Here is a 23,845-nt window from a genome sequence, read left to right as displayed (position 1 = left end):
GAAAAATGTGAGGGAAATTGCACTCGCTGTCCACGGTGGGTTTAAAAAAACCATGGATGTCTTGAACAATGAAAAAATTCATGAAGCTTTTCAACACAGTTGTTTAGATATTACTTTTTAAGCCCTACGTAGGTTAAAAGCTGGCTCGAGCTGGTACCTGACTGACTCAGTGGATGAAAACGGTTAGGCATTTCTTCAGTCAGGATTAAGGCGTGGTAAGCAAGGAGTAAGCTTACCTGGGGTACGTCTTTTAGGGGAGGTACTTTGCTTTGCCCGTGGCACCATTTAGGGTGAATCCAGCGTGACACTGAAGAGGCGGCGGGCGCACCGGCTGTGACTGCTCTCAGGCAGAGAGAGAGAGAGAATAACTACACTAGTTTAGCAGCAGCAGTAACTAACTCTTGGGTTGTTGTCTGAGACGCGGAATCGATCTCGCTTGCCGACGTCGATCGAACGGCCGGCCGGCTTGGATTGGCCGTGAATGAAGGCGTATGGTATGGTATCGGACCTTACAGCGCGCCGGCCCATCCGGGCTGCAGCCAGGCTTAACTCAACAGAGTCACTGTAGGGGAAGGTCTGATTGCTTGCATGGCAGGGGCCAGTTTGCTGGGGTCAATGCTTCCCTCTCTGGCTCCCATGGCAGCCCACACTAGTATGTATTCTGGCTGTAAACCAAAAAAGCCCTGGGGGGAATGGGAAAGTCATCGACGCGATCATCCTATAGTATGCATCATCATTGGTTTGCGTCGGGATAATTATAGCCTCCTGTACTCCGTAGCCCAGTCCAGTCACTTTCCCTTCGCCCCCCCGACATACATCATCCTGACTGACTGACTGACTGATTGACGATGCACCGCCCTTGTGATATGAAATTGTTGTCGAGCACATGCATACATACAAATATACGCGTACATACTTCTTTACTTCACTTAGTGACTTACCCACATTAGTAAGAAGTAGGTAAGCTACCACTCTAACTAACTAACTGGTCATAGTAGTTAGAGCAATCTACGGTGTGCGGACCATCTCTGTAGGTACCAAATAACACTAGTACGTCCCAAGTCGGAGTAGTTAGCAAAAGGGTCGATAGCACCCGTCATAAGCTATTGACGGGGGACAGCCATTCCGAACGCTAGCCAAAAGACCGTCTACATACGGAGTACTTCCTTTCTTCTCCTTCTTCTCCTCTGGGCCCCCTCACCCCCACTCAGTTTCTTAAACGCCGGACTCTAAGGACTTGGCTGGTCTCCGTTCTCCATAGCGACTCCATCACGTAGCGTCAGGACAGATGTACAACGACTGCGCCGCAAATCCTCGTCTACGACAGTCTAGACTGTTACTTTAGATGTCAATCATTGGCTCGGAGTAAAGCTGATTGGTTGCAGGAATGTCGTCCGGCCGAACACAATGTGCAATAATGAAAGATGCCTGCATCTTGTCTCGCGCTTCCACTCCTGTCGCATACATTAGGTGTCAATCTCATTGTCTTGTCCCGAGGCATGCAATTTATCCTTTTCCCCCAGTAGACCGAAAATGAGAAAAAAAAAATTAAAATTAAAGAAAAAGAAACAGAACAAAATGGGTCTGCCTTACGGTGCGGCCACACTCGGGATCCGTACGTATCGGGAATCGGCATCGCGCATGGATTACTCGCTTCTGACTACTATACTAAGCCATCCACTTGACCTGCTAGGCATAGCGTTCGCCACTAAGTATACTATGCAGCGGACGACGGGGAGAAAGTGAGGACTGCGCTCGTTGCAATTGGCCCCACGTGTTGGGAGGCGCAGGGGTAAGAAATTCGTCGGTGCCTGAGGGAATGGGCAGAGGAAGGGGGGGGCTCAAAGAGGAATGAGGCTGAAGGCAAACGAGTCTGAATGACTCCTTCAATCAACATAGTCTAAGACTTCCCGGAGAATCATCAAATCTGCCTACACAGCTCCGTATAATGAGCGATTTTGATCGAGTAAATATCCTATAGTAGTAGGTAAGGGTCTCACTCTCTTACGACATGTCCATCTACCACTCGGTGTTTGGCATTTTCGAGGGTTAATCACCGAGATTTCCCAACTGGGTAAGACAAGCCAACCAATCAGAGACAGGCATGGTTTGAGTTTCATCGTCAAAAGTCCACCAATAAGCCAAGTAATTGCGGCGAAAAGTCAATGGCAGCAGGAATGGAGGCAGACGGTGTCCATTTTCACCGCCGTGGCTGCGGCCTCGGACCTGGAGCTGAAGCTTATCGTCAAGGCGGATCTGAACCGGCCGCGGCTTGGCAGTCAGGCTCCGGTGCAGCCCAGAGCTTAATAATGCGGGTATCCCTATAGGGAGCTTTAAAGAGAGAGAAAAACAAACGTAAAAAGGAAGTGATGAGCATGGTCGGATAAATTTTTAGTTTACAGAGGAGACACAGTGCGTGAATATTACCTACTGTGGACAAAAGAGAAAAAAAAAGCTCTGAATACGAGAGAATGAAAGAGGCGGGGGCTCCTTTTTCAAAGATAGTCGATCCACCAGAACCAAAGATCAGTAACTGCGCCAATTTCAAAAGGGTAAACAATCATGATGAGGATCCTCTTGACGGACAGTTCAAGTATGGACATCTAGACGGTGGCGCGGACAATCTCACCCAACACCGCGCCACAGATCCTGGCGATCAAACGTGGTGAACGTGGTCTCAAATCCTACCACGCACAATGAGAAAGAAGGTCGGCCTCAATTCATCTAGCGCAGTAGACTACAATCCTTTGCCGCAGCGAAGGATTTGTCGCCCGGACCGAGCTGTGTCTTCTAGAACTTAGATAGGCACCAATCAATAATCATGGGCAAATATGCCCGTGGCTTTTGCCAAAGGTGCTCGTGAATATTCCTGCCGGATCTCCGTGCCAACCCCTTCCAAGGCTCTTAGCGTCGCCGTTCGGTGGATAGCCTGCCTGATAACTTTTTTGGTCGCTACTTAGATCAGCCCCGATCCGGACCGGTGGAGGCTAATGGTCTCGGAATGAATGGACTATGGAGACGGGAGGGGGGAAGGGAAGGGAAAAAAAAAAAAAATGGAGGCAGAGGCGGGGCTCATGGTGATTCTGCATGATGATCTGTTCAACAGGTTGCTGATGTGAGGTAGTCAGCCTAATGAGGTTCAGGTGATGTGGTTGATGATTGGAGAGGCGTTGTGCATCACTACTAACGCAGTGGTCACTGCTTATCGAGAGGACAAGAGGGAGCATCAGCTGATAATGAGACTCCCCCAAACTGATCTGCTGACAGGAAAGAGAATTAATTACAATACTTCGCTTCCGGGCGAGTGTCGGCGTTGTCTGGAATGAATACCAGAAATCCAGATTAATATTTATATTATTATTACACATGATGCAGTTCTACTGGGGTGATAAGGAAAAGGTTTGGCGAAAGTGTCAAGTTTACCAATGATCGGGAATTCCGTCGGGTAAAATTTGTGCAATCAAAGCATTTGATTAAGCTTTAGGATGCTAAATGTTGACACTATCCCTAAACGAGAGCACTTCGGAGAGTGCTCCGTGTGCGAAATGCAACTCCAGCTTCACTTCGTGGTTAGTTTATTAGGCTGTTGAATTAATTGACATCTGACATATCCAGCCCGCAGCAAATCTGATCTGGGCTAAACGGGGCACTATAGCCTCTAGACTCTAGAGTAGAGGAATGGTCCAGTCGGAATGTTTGCAAGCTGAATCAAGACATCCCTTCCTTAGGCTCCGGAAGCTCTGGCCAAGTGTGGTGCCTCTTTTAGTCCACACCCGTCTTTCATCCTCTGTTCTGACTGCGTCGAATGCCAACAGCGGCCCCGCTTCTTCAAACCAAAGATGAATCCTCGCCAACCAGTGTCACGGTCAATATGACCATCAATAGTCAGGTTGGTGCTCAGCATTATGAGTGGTCCTCAGCGAAGAGGAGATACACGAGGCTGCAGGAATAGACTGCCTGGCCGTCTAAGCCATTGTCCGTCGACCCTCCCCAGGCAGCATAACTAAGCCACCGTCATGGTTCCATGCATTGGCCCATTGGAAGAAAGCAACATCATGTGCAACGCCGCATCACCGTTGAGCCTTGACGACCTTGACAGCGACATTTTTGCTGTTGTGCGAGGCAGAAAGGATGGGTTACTACTGCAACTACCTTGTCAAGGGGTGAGGGGAAGTTGCTAGTGACCAAAAAGCTCTGTAACTAAACCCGTCGGGATCTTCCCGTCCGTTCCGGTAAGTACGAATCTGTATGTTTTATACTGTTTTCCCTGGATATCCACTATGCATCGATTCACTACTCCTCGGCTCGTAAGTAGTGAATATCTTCGCACTGAAATGGAATCTGAGGCAAGCTTAGAGTTGCGATCCTTGACCGATGACGGGCCGGTGGCTTTGACGGAACTATGGTATGAAAAGGGTGGTGGCTTCAGCCACCACGTCGTACACAATACAGGAACATATCGATCTTTCTGGAAGATCCAAACCAGGTGAGGCTCGGCACATATTCCGATATGTCACACAATGGCAACACAATGTCATCACAACATCCCTCATTAAGTTACTGTGTCCGGACTCGATATGTAGAACGTGCAATGATTCCCAATCGGGGCACTCACGACTGGGTTGAATGGCTAGGATAGCCCCTGAAGGTATTACTTCATACGTGTGTGCTGGCTAGGCTGGTCTTTTGCATACCTCCCTGACCAGCAATAAGTCACACTTAACCTCGCTTGCAGGTTGACTAGTATAACAGGATATTATCGCCGCAGGTGCCAGTGGGGTCGATTTGGTTTCACCTACCAAGTGACAGCCTCACTACGTTTGGATTATTACGCAGGATGGTCGGTTGGACTTCGTAGTACGGAGTACCGCAGGACCCCCAGGCGTTAGCCTAATCCTGAGGATGCTAGTAGTAGCGCTGCTACTAAGACACCAGCCTCTAGGCGCCGCGGCTGTGCCTCACTTCTTGCGCCCAAAGCTGGCGCTGGCAGAAAATGCCATCGGTCTCCTAGACAGCGCTGCAAACTTGAGCCGCAACGTTCTGACTTCTAGGTCATTTCTAGCCAACGATCCTAATCAATCCTTCCATTCCTGTTGAGACCTCGACCTCCAACACCCTATGGGCGCTGCAACTGCAACGCTGTGCTACAGTTGCCTGACCGCTCGAGGGAGATGGTCACTGCATTGCATCTGATGCATAACCTTCAATAAGAATGTGATTATAGACAAGTTATCCCGGATTCGATTAGTTACACAGCCCATTCCAACCCAGTCCCAGACACATGGGATGGGCTGAAATATCCACCCCTTCGCCCGGTCGTGTAATTTCTTACGAGTCAGTGTCCTGGCGTGCTCGACGTCGATTGCTGGAATGGAACTGATCCCTGCCGCCCACTTTCTTTGTTCTCTTCGCCTTGGTCTCCACCACCGAGGATTGCGACATGCTGGAACGAGCCAACTACTGACCTGCCGAGCTCCGCCATTAATTAAAATGGCCCTTCGTCATAGGTTGTCTTGCCTGACTTCCCCGGCGATGAACCCTCACGTGACCGAACACAGCTGCGGCTACGCGTCGGATGAGAAGATGGTGGGAACTAAGGCAGAACAGGTGAGGGTCGCCCGTCGGGGGACGTGGCAGCAAGAGAGCTAGTAGTTGAAGTTATTGTTGTCGTCTAGCTAGTACCTTGTCTGGAATCACTCATCGTTGCAGCAAGTGCGACCTTTTGTTGCTACTTGCTAGCTGCCGTAGAGCAAGCAGTGGCCAGCTTGTCCTCAATGTAGACTATGCCCCGGAATACCCCCTCCACTCAAGTCAGGGTTAGTTAGTTCTCCTGTCTCTCTTGTACGGAGCAGAGAGCTGGGGACGAAGGAATTTGTGACACTCCGGGATAGGATCTACAACGGGCGCTGACAGACGGATGATCATCCGCCTTTTCTTTTTTCTTTTTTCTTTTTTTCTTTTTGATTTTCGAGTCTTAGACTTTCTGGCGGTCTGCCCATCATATTGCAGACGGAGAAAATGGTTGTTATTTCCTCGGAACCTTCCCCTCGCTTTCTGCCTGAGCGCGCATGCGCGTACGCATATCATCCAGATCATTAAGCGGGTGATGGACTAGTTAGCTCACTTGCCAGAGTCATATGCTCGAACAACTTGCATGGGGTAAAGCCAAGAGGATATGCTACGCGCCTGAGTTGGGTTTGGAGCTTGCGCAGATTGACTGTGCCGCAATTCTGACCCTCAGCCAATCTTCGTTCGGCTCCAATACGCCGTGTAGCATTGCATCAGTTGAAACCTGGAACTAACGATGTCCAGGCCCTAATAATACTACTAACTGGCACCATACAAGTCCCCTTGTCATATGGAGCAGAAGAAGAGAAGGAAGAAGAAAAGTGGCCATCCGATTTTGGGTAATCTTTTTTTTTGTTGCCTCGTACAGTAAGTCATGGCCGAGGCTGCCTCCGCCCTTTATTTAGTATGGTGTTTTGCACTTGAATTTCGATACAGCTAGCTGATAAGCTGTCGATGGAACCTTGCCGTTTTCGAATGGTCCACTTAATGAAACTGTAATCGTCTTGGCTTTTCCCTGCGATGCCAAGCTAATGGACTCGAGAGGAGCTGAAGGAAAGGGAAAGCATAGGGAGAAAGAAGATTGGAGAAAAGGCTAGAAAGGTTTGGGGGCGCGTGCTGCTGATTGACTCGACTAGCAGAAAAGATAAGTGAAGGATAACGGCTACTACACCACCATCTTTTACTACTGAACTAGCACTCTATATCAATTTCTTATACGAAATACGATGAACAGAACACCCATTCAGTCTCTTCACCATAATAGCCCAGACACACACACCGGAATTCAAAAGCGAGAGATACGAGAATTGGAGTGAATTAGCAAGAAGCCCATCCCGTGATTTGTGTGCTCGTCTACGCTAGTTAATTAGGATGAGTTCGGGACCGATCGGCGCCAAACGGAGTTGTGGAGATAGTGACACAATTATCGGTTGTCACTCCTTCTTTTTCCCTGGCCATCATGGGTCCTTTTTCAGGTTGAGGATGTGGGAACTTCTCGGCTGAGTGTGGGGGGTTCAAGATTTGCTTTGTTTGTGCAGTGCTGCTCCTGCTTCTGCTGCTTCTTGCTGCTGCTGTGGCCACGGCCCACTTTGCCTAGAACAACCCTTCTCCTGTGGGTGGGTGTCAGGCACGGTCGATGGAGGGCAGCCGACACCTTGAAGGGTGATTTCATCGGCCGTCCTTACAGCCATCATGTGCGACATGTCTGATATATGCATGACTTTGATAATACTGATATCAGATCTACTACCTGAGAACTCCAGCCAGCCAGCTTCTTTGAGTCATAGAAAACAGATCTGTCAACATTGCCTATTCCTTTTGACCTTTTGTTACTTTTTAGTTTTGTTTTTGTTTTTGTTTCTTTTCTTTTCTCCTCTTTTCCCCTACTTTTCAAGGATGATCCCTCGTAAGCTAATTACCTTACCGACCGGGTCCCTCTCTCTCACTCTCACAGAGAGAAAGAGAGTCCTTCCAAATCGGGCTTCCCCGTTGTCTCTCAATCAATTCTCAATTCTCTCTCGCTCCAGACTCGTCCGTCCCGGATCGTCATCCCCGGGCCCCGCCGCGTCTTCTTCGACTAGGCTACGTACTTGTCTTGTGCTTTGCTACTAAAACTTCCTCAGACTTAAAACAGAAAAAAGGCGCCCCCAAACATACCACCGTGCTCAACCCAGGATGGATCCTCCCAAGACAATAAATGGGTCGGCTAGTCTTTTGACAGTGGCGGATTCAAATCCGCGGCAACTAGTGGGTTTGAGGATGTCAGTCAGGCCCGGCCTGAAGGAGGCTGACGAATTTACTCCAGATCGTTCCTTCAGCGGTACTTGCTTCGGAGTGAGATCGCAGTTCGGTCGCCAAGGAGGCAACAGGCCCTGTTATGATTCGTCCCCTCGTTTAGTTGCCAAATGATGGTAATCCTTCACGGATCTTCAGCCCGCCCCTCCTTCTTCGCCGAGAGGTTGAAATAATGAACACTTATTATTAACTATTACTGAATGCCAACCGAAGGGGTTATAATAGGTTGTGGTAATGATGCTGTCAACGTGGACGGCTGCTGACCTTTTCTTCTGGAAGAATAAGAAAAAATCAATGTAATCATTACCGAAGTAGGCTAAGCAACTTAGGTCTCAGCTTATATGGCAGGGTCTTTAATCTATTTTGGCCTGCTGGGTTTTATACAATACCCCATAGTTGTGCCGTGTCGCCAGTCGCAAATCGAGGATGGAGATGCTACTACGTACCGATCAAGAAGTGGGTGGGATAGGGAAAAAATTAAAATAAAAAGGCAAATGAGAAAGGAAAGAAAAAAAACAGGCTACATACCCTGTCTTTTGGGGATTCATTACATACATTCAAATCGTCGCGCAAAGTACTACGTCGTAACCGACAGATGAGATCATCTGGAAATTCAAGTGTCGAATAAGGAGGGGGCAGGCGATCGTCTCACGGCTGCAGAGGATGTGTTGGCAAAGGTCTGCAGATTGTTATCTGGACCGCGCGGTTCTGTTCGGGATGATTTTATCGTCGACAGGAACGGCAAATAATCACGAAAAGGTAAGTACCTCGATTACCTAGTTTGGTGACCCGTGGTTTACTTCTTCAAAGTGGACCATCATCTCCTCTAAAACTTAGTATTAAGAATGGAATTATTATTGAAAACGGCCGACCGAGCAATTAGATTGAAGGAAAAATAGAAAATTAAAGGAATCGAGGGTGATGATGATGGTTGTGGTGGTGGTGGCCTCACGCAGTCAGTCAGTCAGTCAGTCAGTCATGGCTAATCCCTTAAGCTAGGTTGGGGCCATCCATCCCATGGCCCTCATCTTTAGTCCATACTAAGTAAGTAGTAGTTAGTTAGGCTCTTTGTGTACTTTTCCCTATTCCAGTATTTGTTCTCTGTGTGTCCATTTACTCATTTATTTTTACTTACTTTTTTATTAATATTATATTATTTTCAAATTTTTTGAAATTTCTCCCATTCCAATTTCCACCCCCTCCCTTTTTTTCCCCCCGGTACTAAGGCTCGGACCCACACACATCGTGTCTCCCGCTTGGCTGTCAGGTCGCCTGTCCTTCAGCAATGGCCCTGCGCAATCTGAGACCATAAGAGCCAGACAGCGTTAGAGCCTCGATCCTATTCGTAAACCCGTCCCGACACAACGGTACGCTAGCAAAGCCACTGCAGGTTGGGTTGCTGACTCTATTCCGCGCCCAATAGACGCGGCCCATTATGGCCTTTCTGTTGGCTTGCTTCGCCGGCTTCCTTTTCCCCCCCTCCCTCCTTGCCCTCCCTCAGGCTGGCTCTGGCTTCCCCTTCTCCCACCCCCCCCTTCTTCTTCTTCCTCTCATTCACTGACTGCTCATTCCGTTTTTTCTTCTCCAACTCCTCACCTGCTGATGGATGATGATGGTCTTGCACAGATCCTGCAGTGATCCTTTTACCCATCCATATTTCCTTTTCCTATTCTTCTGCTTATTTTTTGTTTTTTCTTCTCGGGTTTCATTACTTTTTCCATTTCCGTTTACTTTGCGAGGTGAGGTGTAGAAATCGAATGAAGGATTGTTCCATATGCCAACTAGCGTCCCCGAAAAAAAATAATAACAATAATAATAATAAACAAATCAAAAATAAGAATATCAGTAGTAGAGAGAAAAGATTGACCTTGCTTCCTGCTAACTAAGGATCTTCCCACCGACAAGTCAAGTAAAGTCAGTCAGTCAAGTCAGTCACATTTTTAGTCTTGCGTGACTCCCGTATAATCCCGTTGCGTTCGTTCGTTTCTTTTCCATAACCTACACCACTACCATACTACACAACCCCCCCTTTTTCTGTATCATTATTTATTTCTCCAAGTAAATAAAAAAAAAAAGAAAAGAAAAAAAGTAAGGTCGGCGACCATGCTCGAGTGATTAGATTAGGCTAGCCATTCGAATTAATCATCCATTACTGACAGATAACTTCGTAGATAGATAGATAGTAGGGGAAAAAAAAATAAAACGAAACTAGTAAGTAAAGTAACCCGAACACAACCGGATTCATTCCAAATGATTCAATCGCTATTGACATCTTTCAGAGAGCGAGCGAGCGACGTATGGGTCTCGAACATGCTCTCCAGAGATAGTAGTAAGGTAATTTAATTTAGTCTAAGTAGATACTATCTCTCTATCTATACTAGGAGGGTAAGAAAAGAGACTGGAGTCATACTCAAAACAGAGAAAGTAAGAGAGAAAGAGAGGCTCGGAGCGAACAGTGGACTACCCACCGCGGACACAATCCTAAGCTAACTAACCTAACTAACTAGCCTCCCACGGCTCCACACACACACCCCCATCCCCAATCCCAATGTAGATAAGTACAAGATGAAGATTGCTTGTGGAGTACAGCAGCAGCAGCAAGCACAGCACACAAAACGAAACTAGCTCCGGGCCACACAAACCCACCCCCCTCTCTCCCGGTCTCTCTGCCCCCCCAGCCAGCTATGGGTAGTTGAGTGGATGTTGTGTCGTCTGATGTTTTCCCGCCAGCGGCCGAAAATCAATCTGAGAAGGCTTGGAAATTGCAAAGAAAAATAATGAACCCTGCAATGCTTCGTTTCGGTCGACCCGTCTTGCAGCCTTGGAACGACCTATCAGGTTTGGGGAACTGAAATGACTTTTTTTATTTTTACGTCTTGGCCTTTTCTCATGCAATGGCAGGGCTGCATGTTGTGGGCGGCGTAAGTTATTTATTTGAGTATGTGTGATGTATTACGGCCGAATGACGGCGTTCTTCTTTTTCGAGGAACTTATTTTCATTTCTGATTAAGTCTTCTTTCGGGGTTTCGGTTTTTGGTTACTACGTATGTTTTTTAGAAGGTGTCCAGTTAGATCAAACCAAGTTCCTAAATATCTTATTGCTAATAGATAGACTCTTAGGAGGAAAGGATGGAAGGAAGGAAGGAAAGGTATGTTGTCTCTTAAGCTCCTCGCCGCGGGCAGATCGTGCGTCAAATATTTCCAGGTGGGTTCGAACCAAAGAGAAGGCAAAAACGAGTCATAAATTACGACCGCATTAACATTTTCCTTCCTTAGTAGTTTATTAGCTAAGTACGTAGTTGTAAAAGTAGCTGCTGCGGAATGCAAATGGTGGGGAATATAAATACGAGAAAAAGCCCTTGCTGGCGTAACTTTGTTACGCATAACACGGTTTGACACATTCTTCAGCAAGCAAGTCAGGTCAATCGATCAGTAGGTGATTATCTATCTAGAGAGTTTTAGGTAAAGGGCATACTTGATCGCTCTCTCACTCAACCCACTTTTATGTACATCTTTGACAAAAGCAGTAACTAATTTGCGGTTGGCTGAGATCACTTTCAGTCAGCCTGTCAGTCTGTCATTCTATAGTAAGCCAAGAGCCTGAATAATGGCAGGTAAGGTAACTTATTCACTCAAACGTGGGGACTAATACATACTCAGTTTAAAAAGGCTGACTGGCTCTTTCGCCTTATGATACATACGTACCACATTTTTCCAGAACGCTTTTTATTTTTATTTTTTTATTTTGTGTTCGGTTTTCTGATTGCTCGGTGTTAAATTTTATTATTATCGTATGGCTATTGTTTATTATTATTATATTATTATTATTCTAAATTTTATTATTGCTCCTTAGTCCGCGGCCATCCTTCCGGAATTTGTAATTATGCTGATAGGCTGGAGCGTGTGTGTGAGTGTGAGGGTGTGTCCCAACCATACCGAGACCTGCGCGTTGGAACTAGAAACTGCATGTGCCAGAAGAAAGCAGAGTAACGAGCCCATGGTACTGGGGCAAAGGAATGGGTGAATGAATGGGGATAGTGCAGAAAGATTTGGGGGCCGATGAGGAGAATTGACATGGGGGGTAGTAGTAGTGTGTGTGTGGGAGGGATTTGACTGATTGTGTACATGACGCTCATGCAGATGGCTCTTTTCGAAGGCCTGCTCCCCCTCACTCCCCGCGTGGCCAATCCTCCGCCCAGAGGTAAGAAAATAAAAAGAAGAGACAAGAGAGGGCAGGGCGCGTTGTTGGTTGGCAAGTTGAGGATGGTGTCATCGTGATTATCATCATCATCTTCTTCATATCCGTGCCAGTTGCCAAATGACTAAATAGGGTTAAGGTAAGTACAATGATAACTTGTGCGATGTAGTGTCAGTAGTGTAGTTAGTTAGCTGGGTCGACGATTTGAATGACCCGGACCCATTAAGCTTGTCGTCAATTTGGCCCGGACCCCAACCGATCATTATCATCATATCATTATTATGAGTTTGGTTTTGATTATCCTTATTATTCATCCCCATTATATTACTATCAACGTTAACTCACTGGGTGATTTGAATAAGCAGTTACTATGCTACTCACTCTTACTCCTCGTTCTTCGTCTTTGTTCTTCGAGAACCTAATCTTGGGGGTGTTTTTTTTTTTTTTAGGCAGTTTTATCAGGATCGATTCCTGTTCCCTTGGCCCTTCCTTCCTTCCGTCACTTTTCCCTTCGTCACACTTTTTTTTTCTTTTTAGAGAAGAAAAAAAACTTTGATTTACGCTTTCGCTTGATTGTGGATTCTTCATTACGGCCTCATTCCACATTGACTTTTCTAATATCTAATCTGCACAGTGCACGAACTGGCCAAGCCGGAATTCTGAGGGGTAAAGAAAAAGACGAAGGAGAAAGAGAGTGGAGTTGGAACCCAGATTCGAAATAAACTAGGAATGAAAACTACATCAGGAAAAGAAGTAGATAAAAATAAAACCAGAGAATTTAAGAAAGGGATGAAAATTAAAATAAAAACAAGAAAAAAGGAAATAAGAAGCCCGAATAAAAACAAGGAAAATCATAGGAAAATCCGAACCAGATCATAAATTACAGCAAGCCCCGATTAATTACCCGATCCAACGGTGACCCTCTCTAAACTAACCTCCCTCAAGCGTCCAGTCTGGCCCTGCACGTCGTCGGTCTGCCAACGTGACCCTGTCGCGATCTCCACTTGTTGAACCATCCAATCCATCGGATGCCATTCTTTCATCCAGTCGTTTTCTTATTATCCTCGCTCATCCTCTCCTGCAGTTCATCATTCTGAATGCTGAGGATCCATCTGGCGTTGAAAATAAGTGGCGAATCCTTCTGGTGCTTGACGGGTTTCCAGACGATACTATATCCTTGCATATAAGGCCTGGTTACTGCTATTGTTATTTGAATCTTTTCTATCTTGGTTCCTATCTTATTACTATTCACTGCTATCTATTTTGTTTATCTGGATCACCGGCCGAAATAAATACCGGTATACTATTCTACAGCCACCGCGAGTGAGGACATGCTTGCAGATGGACTAGGGTTGAAGGAACAGACGCGAGAATAAACCCCAGCAACAACAACAGGAGACTACTACTACCACTGCCACCAGTGGACGAACAGCCCTCCCCTCCTACAAGGCTTTCTCCTCTTTTCCAACCAATATACTACCCTCGCAGCTCCCTGCTGGCGCAGGCGCTACACATCACGCCGGTCACCGTCGTGTACCCGCCGTAGGAGTGACTCTCCCCACGACCGGACAGGGGGCGCAGTCACTTCGGCCTCTATTACAGGCCAGGCAGTCCCAGAGGTTTGGTACGCTGCATGGGTTAAGAAGAACTAACAGGGACCCTTGGCCACCATTGCCCTCACTAAAAGTCCAACCGGGAGTCTCGTGCGGCGTTGGCGATGCTTTAAGGACTGGCTTGTCCTGGGAAATTAATCGGTTCAACAAAGCTTCTCATTCCTCCTTCTACCCTATCCACGTCACTTCCTCTGGCTCTCCCAAGAATTTTTGTTTTTTTCCCTCCTCCTCTTGCTCCCTTTCTCTTTCACCAAGGCACACACCAGTTGTAAGGTAGTGCAACTGTGTAGAAGCGCCTTCGGCCTTTGCTGAAAGAGACACACCCAACATCTGTCACATTTCTTGATTTTTTTTTTTTTTTTTTTTTTTTTTTTTTTTTTTAATTTTTTACTCCTTCCCTTTTTTCTTCTTAATCTCTTACTATTTTCCAAATTTCTTATTTCTTTTAAACTCCTCCCCACCCACCCCCTTTGGTGCTGGCCTCCTCTGGTTAGTCCAACATATTCACAGTGGGCGAGAAGTCATCGTTACTTGCATCTTCGTCAAATATACTTGGTCTCCTCTGGCGGTTGTTCCTTCCCTTCACTGGAACAACTATTTTTGTCTCCGCACTACTTCCTCCACCCTCTTACCACTGGAACACCATCTTCTCTTCCCAAGGAGAAAAAAAGCAACACCCCACTAAAGCGTCTATTATTATTATCGCTGTTATTACACATTTACCATGGAGACTCTTCACGAGCGGCCACAGGCAAACTACATGCCGGCTTCTCGTCAAAGCCGCATGGCCATTGATTCTCTATTGAATCCATCATCAGAGAGAGAAAGTACGAGCTCTCGGATGCATTACAGCCACCCAGGACCACAACTGTCGCCTCTATATCCTCCCAGTCCCAACCAATACTTTTATTCACCCTATTCAGATGGCCATCACCCCTACGCGGAGAGCTCTGCATCATCCCAGGACGCAGCATTTCTTCCGTATCGACCTCGATCGGCCGAGTCATCGCCCGGCGCATACTCGCGAGAGCGATATGACTCGGTTTCCAGCAGCTCCAGCAATGCTCCGGAGCGACGTCGACCTCCTCGACCGAAGTACGAGGAAGAGGAAATGTACTTCATCTGGTACCACCGCGTGGATCTCTGCCAAGAGTGGAAAGAAGTACGTGAAAGCTTCAACCAACAATTCCCTAGCCGGCAGCGCCGGGGCTTCCAGGGTATCCAATGCAAATTCTATCGCTTCATCAAAGAAAAGAAGTGCCCGACCTTGCGAGAGCAACGGCGTCTCCGTGACGGTGACTTTCTTCGCGAGGGAGCGGGTCTTGCCGCTGAATCGGGGGCCCCGCGATTCGGTGTGGTTGACTGGGTGGGGATATGGTATCCATGGATGCGTGAGTCGAAAGAGGAAGTTCTCAGAAGACGCATACCCAGGTGAAGGAGAAAATAAAAAAAAAAGAAAAGAAGAGGGGAAAAAAAGACCCTCCTTCACACACCTCCACTTCCTCACTCTTTCCTAATGACCATCCGACTCGACAATTTTGATGTCTTTGAAAATTGTTTTTATTTTTCTATTATTTTGTCTGGAAATTCTCTGATACAACTCACGGCCGTCCGAAGATACCTCTCTGTTTAATTCCTCGATTTCCCCTCTTCTTCTATCCTATCCTCTTTCTATCCTCATTTCTCTTTATTTCTTTTGTCAAATTTCATTTCGCTCTTTACGTCGGCACAAATCAGCATGTTATGTTACTATTACTACTACTACTACTTGGGAGGCTATCTGATCTTTGCTTGCATACATGCATTTTACACACATGGCTAAGGGTGGGTTGGTTCTCATCACTTTTTTGTTTTTTAACACCTTTGAAAGGGTTGGCTACGGAAATAACAGCTACTGGGACTATGGACAATCATCAATATAACCAAATTATTCTTTCTATCCATCTTTGTAGTACGGAACAAGCGTAGAGGAACGCATGAATGAATGCGCGAATAATTACACCATGGGAATTCCCAGCCGCGAATCAGGCCATATTGTAAGGAAGCCTGCCCACTCTGTTGTCATAGACTCTTTTGGCACTTATGTCCGATGGCCGAGAGGTAGTGAATGGTACGTATGGATACGGGTGTGAGTGTGTTAGATACGGTATTTTATGTATAGTGTGTATGGTGGTTACAGATAGTGAAGTATGCTTGCAACTAGAAGATTTAGTTGTAGTGTAAGTCAACTCCATACGCCATGTCCAAATGGAATGACAGTGGTTTAGACCATCTTCTATACTCAAAAGTAGAACCGTATATCTACTTTTGCCTGAGAGATGCTTTTTATGGGTGAGACGTGGGTTATAGATATCTGCTTTGAAGTATTGACTTCAAATGCTGACTATCAGTGTAGCGAAATAAGTATAGTGTTATACCTGAGTATACCTTGATGAATATATCAGTGAGATTGGGAGACGGAATAATACACAAGTGGTAGACTGACCGAGTGTCTATCTGACTTATCTACTTATTATTTCCTCTGTACCTGGCTGGGCACTTGACAATCTATCAGACGTACAAGTGAAATGGTAGTTAGTAGTTGAGATTATCTTCAAAAAGCGCATTAAGCCATTGTGGTAGGAATACTTTACCCTCTACCTACGTATGCGAGTTATAGACAAACAAGTACCATGTGGAATTAATATCCAAGAGTATTATAGTATTATATGCACTACAACAATAGTATAACTAGCACACGCTACCCAATCTATAGTCTAGTATAGTAGAGGAGCTTTGATCTCCTCACCATAGCCACATAGTGGGGGTTTCACTATAGGGACTATCCTCGCTTATATATGGTTGATCTTATATGGGGTTGACAGAACTGGGATGATAGCTAGATAGCATTCACATGTTTATCTCATGAAAATGTATACTTAATGCTTAGCTTAGCTTATAGGATTCTATGTGTACATATCCCACGTACTGACCAGCCAAGTCCAATTCTTCCTATCTGTACTCGATATTATACACTGTAATACTAATACTCCAAGCATAGTATACATACACACACCTCCCCCCCAAAGCTAGACAATACGAGAGAGAAGAATCCAAAGAAAGAAAGAAATGGAACCAACCAATCGCCGATCCCCCTCACCTCACCAACCCAGAATAAGTATTTTCTTACAATCCGAGACATGACAGGTAGACCCAAGCAGACAAAAAAGAGACGCGTGGGAAAAGAAAATTCTAGTCTAGTCTGCAGACCAAATTCATGCTGATCGAAGGATTATTTTTCAGATCCCGAACGTACATGAAAGTCAAACCCAAAAGCAAAACGCAGGAAAGAAAAATAGGAATAGGAAATGGAAAAGAGAGGTGTAACCTGACCCTGGTCTGACCTAACTTAACCTAAAACCTACAAATGGTTATTCATTTAGGCGGATGGATGGGGTGGGTGGATGGAAGGATTTTGTTGCAGATAAATGAGGATTACTTACTGCATGATGTGGATGCACAGGCCATGGATGGAATTCTCGGCATGTAGAATAGTACATACAATACATCATACGTATATACTTACTTACTTACGTACAGCTGTATGAAGGAGGGAGAGAAAAGAGGGATCGATCAGGTGGGTTGGACAAGATGGAGGTGTTGGGCGTGGATGAGTGGTTGGCTTGTTTTGGTTGTGCATGTATGTCTTACTAAGTTTTTCAACGTTTCTTTTTTTTTCTTATTTTAGTCTTTTCGTGATATTATTAATTATTTCAATTTATTTTTCTTCAGTTCTTCTTCGCTTCTAGTTTCAATCCCGAAAGATGAGCATGACTAGTACTCCCGTATAATACGATTGTTCAGAGAAAAGTTAGAAGGTTCTAATCTATCGTATTATCAGATGACAGGGCGAATGATATCGGCTTGAGCATTGTTTGAAGGATTTGGACCCCGCATTACTTCGGTCCGTTAGAGTCTTATTTTGGAGTCTGTGTGTTAAGGGTCGTGGGGGGTTAGAAGTAGTAAAACTGAAGGAGGAGGGGTGGTGGTGGTGGTGGTGAGATCAGCTTAATCTGCTGCTCTCGTGGTTCTTACTGCGTTGGGAATGGGAGGGGAAAAAAGGGAAACCGAGATGCTGAAGGATCGATCATTTTTCTCCCCGGAGGAAGGGAAGGAAAGGGAAAGGAAAGAAGGAAGGAAGAATACACCACTGCAATTCTGAAACGGTCCTTACTGGCCGGAGACATCGGTCGACTTGGCTTACGGCCTAGTCCTGTCGTCGCGGCCCAGCTCATCCTGCAGCAGCGATGCGGATGCAGATTATTTCTGCAGAGGCATGACGGCTGCTGATCTTGCGGTGAATCAGGGCCCTACGTCGATGACTTCAAGGACGGCAAAAGAGGTCAGTCAAGTCGATTCGAGCCCAGCCTCATCGAGGAGCTCGTCGTCCTCGTCGATTGCCAGCAATAAACATGGCCTTAAAAGTATCATACATACGATGAATTTCTCAACCCAAACAAGGCGTGAGTTCTGCAGACGCAGCCACCCGAGCTAGTCTCGCTGCCTCGTTGTTCGGTCAGCCATGCCCCCATTCCCTGCTCACTTGCTTCCTGATTGATGGCTTGTGCGTGTCGCCCTCTGTGTGTGTGTGTGTCACCGTAATCCCTCCGATCACCAGCTCTCGTCGTCTGAATCCACGTGCGACCGAAACCCGAATCCACTACGATGGCGCCCCTCACTGGCTGAGTCGTCAAAGTCGAACTCCTCGTCATCAGACCGAGCGTACGTCCGGTATTTGTTGTAGATAGCCGTTGGATCATCCTCTTCATCATCCCACGACAATTCCTCATCTGGATAGTCATTTGCGGGATTATTTTCAGCTGCCCGGGATCGCCCGTGGTGTTAGCCTTGTCTGCAGAAGATCCTGCCAAAATTGCGATCGACTGCTTACCGTTCGAGTCTGCATCCTCGCTATCCCACCGTTCCTCGTCCTCATCGTCTTCGACAAAGTTCTCCCAGTACTCCTCATCCTCCTGCGTGATGACGATAACTCCAATGTCTTGGCGATTCGCATCAATGCCATGCTGCCGCAACCAAGCCTCTTGGTCCGCATCCAAACCAACTAATGGGTCCGTAAGCAGTCCAGTGTCTGGGAGTGGCTTCCGTATGTACGTGTCGTAGACGTACTCCTCGTCGCTCTCGTCCTCTTCAGGCCCCGCGGGCAGAGTGTTCGCCGCCTCTTCAACTTTCTCGACTGGCCCTTGCATCACTTGTGCGTCCGAGGCTCCCGCACGATGCTTATTGGGCGTGCGCGGTTGGTATTTCAACGGAGGCTTGGGCATCACCGAATGAGGCCGAGACGGTCTCGAAAACTGCGACCCCGATTGCTGCGTGTAGTCTGTTTCGGTGGCCGTCACATCCATTTCTGAGTCCAGCTCCAGAGCCACTTTCTCCAGTTCCCTTGCCAATCGTTCCGACTCATTCTCCCAATTACTCTGATGGGCCGCCTCAGCCTCCCTGTCCAGCACCTGTGAGATATGCTGCTTAGCAGCCGAGATCGCGCTCTTACGCTCCTCTCTCCATTTCTTCTCCGCTTGGTTCACCACCGGCCGCTTCCTCGGCCGTTCGGGCTCGGAGGCCAGAGCGCCCGCAACCGTCATGCTTGCCTGTTCATCCACCTGAGCAGCAGCATCAGCAACCATCGACGCCTGTCTCGAATGCGGCGTGCGCCTCAGTTTCTCTACTAGCACCGCGACCGCGCCATCTTTGCGTTTCTGGACACCACCGCCTGTGCTACGGAGCGGGTTCATTGGCGTAGTGGATCTAGATATCTGGAACCGGCGTAGAGATTGCGTCCGTCCCGGCGAGGAAGCCAGGCTTCCTCTCTCACTGGATGCAGATGAAGCTACCTTTCTAGCGGCATCGGTTCCACTAGAAGCTGGAACAGCAGATGGGGTCCCCGGCTGGCTTTCTGTAGGCGTTGAAAGCAAGGCTTTTCTCAACTTCTCCTCATTTTCTTTCCGAGCGTTCGCCAGGCGACGTTCCTCGCGGAACTCTGCCCCAGGAGACGTGGCTCTTACCAAGGGGACAGTTGCTCCTGCACCAGCGACGCGGTTGGTCACGCCCCCAGTAGTTGGATAGACGGTGTTGCTCACCGACCGCGGAGTAAGCAGTTTTCTCCGCGCTGCTGAGAAAGAAGAGGGGCTAGACGAGCTGTCTTCATGGCTATTGCCACTGATCTGAACTCTTTGGAAGACAAAGTCCGTGAATCGACGCTTAGTCTGATGCAGCTCTGACTGAATGTCTGGAAATTGCATTAGCGTTGGCAACTTGGTAAATGATCAAAAGCAGACGGGAACTGCTAGTGATATTCTGCAGTTGAGGGGCCTTGTCACTAAAAGAAGGGCCGCTCATGCAACGAATCAAGGAGTCTTACATAAAGTCTCGACCGGCTCCTCTTCTCTGCGACGCTTGATATTAATTTGTTCTGGAGGCAAAGACATTGTGCTTCAATAGAGGTGTGAAGCGGCCTTTACCGTGTCGTCAAAGAACGGTGGTGATGCAGGACCTCGAGGTGGTGGTGAAATGAAATGATGGTGATCGCAGCGGCTTCGTTTGGTTCCATGGTACATCTTCATCCGGCCTAGCGCGACCAAGCGGGTATATGCTCACGTGATAGCAGTGTTGACGCATTACCCAATGCGGTAGCTGCTACTCCGTACAATTTAGTACTACAGTTCTATTGGGAGTATTTTGATATTGTGACCACATGTCTGTCATTTCTTATGCACTGAGCACTCTTCTTCTCGTCTTTCTTATGTTCCTTGCTGGCGGATCCACTATTATCATCCTGGATCAATTACCTCCGCCGCTATATAAACCCTTGTCGTAATCAAAATGCAACAGGGGAGCTCTATGCTCGGGATTAGTTCCGTTGAATGGCATCACATATGCAAATAAGCAGCCTGAGACATCAACAGACCCCACCGAAGCCGGTCTAGGATCTGGCTGCGACCTCACCCGCCTTCGTAGCCAACTGGAGAACAGAAACGGCAAAATGGCCAAAAAAAAGCAGAATCAAAGTATGGAAATGACAAGAAAGAAAGGCAAAAGAAGATGAAGAAGATCATGCCCAGCTAGCAATACATAGGATGGTATAGGAATAAAGGAATATTAAAATCGGTAAGAGGGGGTTGCCGGAGAAAGGAAATTTGCACAATTAAAAGAAAGAGAGAAAAGCCAAAGTGAAGTGAAATGAAACCAATACAAAGAAAGAAATCGGAATGGAGACATCGAAGGAATTAGCCAAGTGGCAAAGCAATATAGGTGGAACAGAACGCAGAAGAATGGCTATGCTCATCAAGTGGAATAGCGGGCATCACCCTTGCAGCGGCAGGGTGCAATTATTTAGCTCCAATCTCCTCCTCAGCCCAGCCGGGCAGCGAACTCTCGTTCTGGATGGCCAACCCGAAGCCGGCATGGCTGAGACCGCCTAGAGCAGAGGTGAAGCTTGAAAAGCTGCTTTGCGGCTGATGAGCAATTCCGGAACGGGGAGGCTGGCTCGAAACAGACCCGAAAGGCTCCTGAGAAAACGATGGCAAACTCACGGCCCGGGAATGTTGCGCCCGTGGCACATTCAGGCTGCTGGTGCTAGCAGTAGCATGGTGGCCGGGGCCCGTAGAGCCGTTGGTTACATTCAAGAATCCGTTGGTCGACGGCTTGTGTTGGTGCAACGGGGCCTCGATGCTGCCGTTGGAAAGCTCGCCAGTGCTCGCGCCATTGTAGAGCGACTGCTGTTGTGGCGGTTGAGGCTGGGACTGGAGACCAGCTAAGGTCATGGGGTCATTCAGCCGGTTTTCCTGCTCCTGAGCTTGCTGGGCGGACATTTGGTTGAGGTACATCGTCAAAGGATTGTTTGCACCGACATTCAGAATGCCAGACGGGGATGAGACGGTCTGCAGGGGATGCCTGTGGTGCTGACCATTCTGGGAACCCGTAGACCCTGGGGCAGGAGACAGCGCAGGATGAGTCGGGCTAGAGCCCGAGCCAGATTGGCTTAGGTTCTGCTGGAAGCCATTCAAGGCTGGAGAAGGTGACTGAGGTCCCTCAAACCCGGACCCATTACGACCCTGCGGACCTCCATTACCAGCTTGACGCGGGGGGTTTCCGCAGCGATCCTTCCCAAAGTTGATCTTGAATCGCTTGTATTCGTCGCGGTTCCGCATCCCTTCAATCGCCTTGATGGCATTGGCGATGTTGGTGAAATTGACAAATGCGCAGCTCTTTTCACGGAGCGTGTTGACAAGCTCGATCTCTCCATATTCGGAGAAGTCTTGGCGAAGGCGCTCCTCCGACCAGGTCTCATCAAGATTACCGACATAGACATTACGAGAAGCACCGCCACTCACGGCCAGGGCGATAGCTGGCGGAAGAGGACCGGAATGCTTACCCCAGCCAATCTTCAGACGACGGTTATGAATCATGAGGCCCTGCAGGTTGCTCAAGGCGTAGAATGATGCGGCTGACGTAGGATCAATGAAAGTAACAAAGCAAATATGCTTATCGGGAATATAGCGAATATGATGCAGCAAACCACCACGTACAACGTTGCAAATCTCCTCGATAGTCGTTTCGGGGTGAATGTTGCCCAAATAGATGGTCCGGTTGCCCAAGTTGTTGACTCCGCCGGCTGTGGTGGCCACAGCTGCGGCGGCCACAGACTGCTGAGCGAGTGCGTTGGTGATCAAATCACGGTCCGCCGAATTGAGGATGTGTGCATAACCAGGGGCAATACCCAGGAACTGAGCTGCATTTTGCTGCTGTGTTTTGGAAACATAAGCGCACCGATCTTTGCCGTAAAATACGCGCCTGGGTGCCTGCCACTTAGCCTCCTGAGGAAGTTGAGAAACAGCCTTCATCGCGTTGCTGATGGACAAGAAGTGGACGAATCCAATCGCCTTCTCCTTGACGATCTTGACGGTATCGATAGGCCCGAATTTTCCTAGCTCCTCCCGCAGTTCCTCTTCTGTCATGTCCTCCGACAGGTTGCCCAGGTATACATTCCGCGATGCGCCGGATTGCTGCACAGCCAAAGCGACCGAAGTAGGCACCTGGGAGGGTTTGCCCCAACCCACCTTGATGTCATTCCCCTTGATAGCAAGCTTCTTCAAGATTGCATCCGAGTGAAAGTGGGTTGCGGAGTTGCTGTCCAGGAAGGAGATGAAAGCACAGTTCTTATCAGGAAGCAAACGAACCGACTCGATTTGACCGCTTCGAACATGGTTCAAGATCTCTTCTGCGGAGGTTTCTGCCGGGATGTTGCCTAGGTATACGGTTCGGCTCGTACCCGAAAGCAAGCCAGGGGTCACCGAGGCAGCGGGACTTCCGTACCCTGCGTTGCCCAGTGGCCCCATCCCACCAACAGGAGACTGAGGAGCTCCCAGCATTTGAGAATTACCTATACCATCCGTCGACATCATACTAGAATATAGGCCAGCATTCTGCGAGGGCTGGGTTGGACTTCCGAGCTGATGGTGACTCTGATGATTCTGGGCATGTGATGAGGCATTCGTCTGAGGAAAGCCGCCGAAATTGGCGAATTGAGGCGAGGCGAATGCCGAAGGAGTACCCGGCTGAAAGGGGCTACCAAGCAGCAGCTGAGAAGGTAGCAGGGGAGTGAAGTTCATGTCAAACGCGGCGCCAGAGGCGGCCATGTTGTCCGATACGGGAGCAGAGGTATTAATCGCAGGGATATTGGCTCGACGAGCGTTCCGGTCCGTTAGGCCCTGCAGGGGAATATTGTTGGAAGCGTATGCTCCGTGAGAGAAGCCGGTGCTGTCCGCGTTGAGGTGGGAAAACTTGGAAGGGATCAGACGACTCGGAATGCTTGCATCGGAGGTTTGCATGGCGAGGGAAGGGAGCGAGTAGGACACAATTGTCCCCCTAATGAAGGAAAACGGATTAAGATGAGTTCGTGGTCGATGGAAATTAACGATATCACTTAGTCAAGGGGGAGAGGACGTACTAGGCAATCAACACGGTAGGAATGGCCAGGAGAGAGGGAAAAAAGGCCGGGCCCGATGATCACCCCCGAAAAGAGAAGGGGGAAAATAAGGAAGAAAACAGAGACCTGGAGAGGCCAGAATGAGGGTAACCAAACTGAGAAAGAAGAGCAGAAAGGACGGCAAAGAGC

The 23,845-nt window shown here is 47.9% G+C and overlaps 3 protein-coding genes across 3 annotated transcripts; 1 reads left to right on the top strand and 2 right to left on the bottom strand.

Moving 5' to 3' along the window:
- Window positions 1–14,398: 14,398 nt before the first annotated feature.
- Window positions 14,399–15,109, top strand: AKAW2_11187A (uncharacterized protein; the record flags this gene model as incomplete). Its single annotated transcript, XM_041682866.1, has 1 exon — window positions 14,399–15,109. The coding sequence occupies one exon, from the start codon at window positions 14,399–14,401 to the stop codon at window positions 15,107–15,109; it is 711 nt and encodes a 236-aa protein (XP_041537907.1).
- A 3,215-nt stretch (window positions 15,110–18,324) lies between these two features.
- On the bottom strand, window positions 18,325–20,156 carry AKAW2_11186S (Iwr1 domain-containing protein; the record flags this gene model as incomplete). Its single annotated transcript, XM_041682855.1, has 3 exons — window positions 18,325–18,533; window positions 18,605–19,957; window positions 20,090–20,156. 3 exons carry the CDS (start codon window positions 20,154–20,156, stop codon window positions 18,325–18,327), a joined length of 1,629 nt encoding a protein of 542 aa, XP_041537906.1.
- Window positions 20,157–21,056: 900 nt separating this feature from the next.
- AKAW2_11185S (putative differentiation regulator (Nrd1)) lies at window positions 21,057–23,558 on the bottom strand (the record flags this gene model as incomplete). Its single annotated transcript, XM_041682844.1, has 1 exon — window positions 21,057–23,558. One exon carries the CDS (start codon window positions 23,556–23,558, stop codon window positions 21,057–21,059), a length of 2,502 nt encoding a protein of 833 aa, XP_041537905.1.
- Between the last annotated feature and the right edge of the window lie 287 nt (window positions 23,559–23,845).

The sequence above is a fragment of the Aspergillus luchuensis genome, chromosome 1, assembly GCF_016861625.1.
Source record: "Aspergillus luchuensis IFO 4308 DNA, chromosome 1, nearly complete sequence".
Lineage (NCBI taxonomy): Eukaryota > Fungi > Ascomycota > Eurotiomycetes > Eurotiales > Aspergillaceae > Aspergillus > Aspergillus luchuensis.
This window is presented reverse-complemented; position numbering and strand designations above follow the sequence as displayed.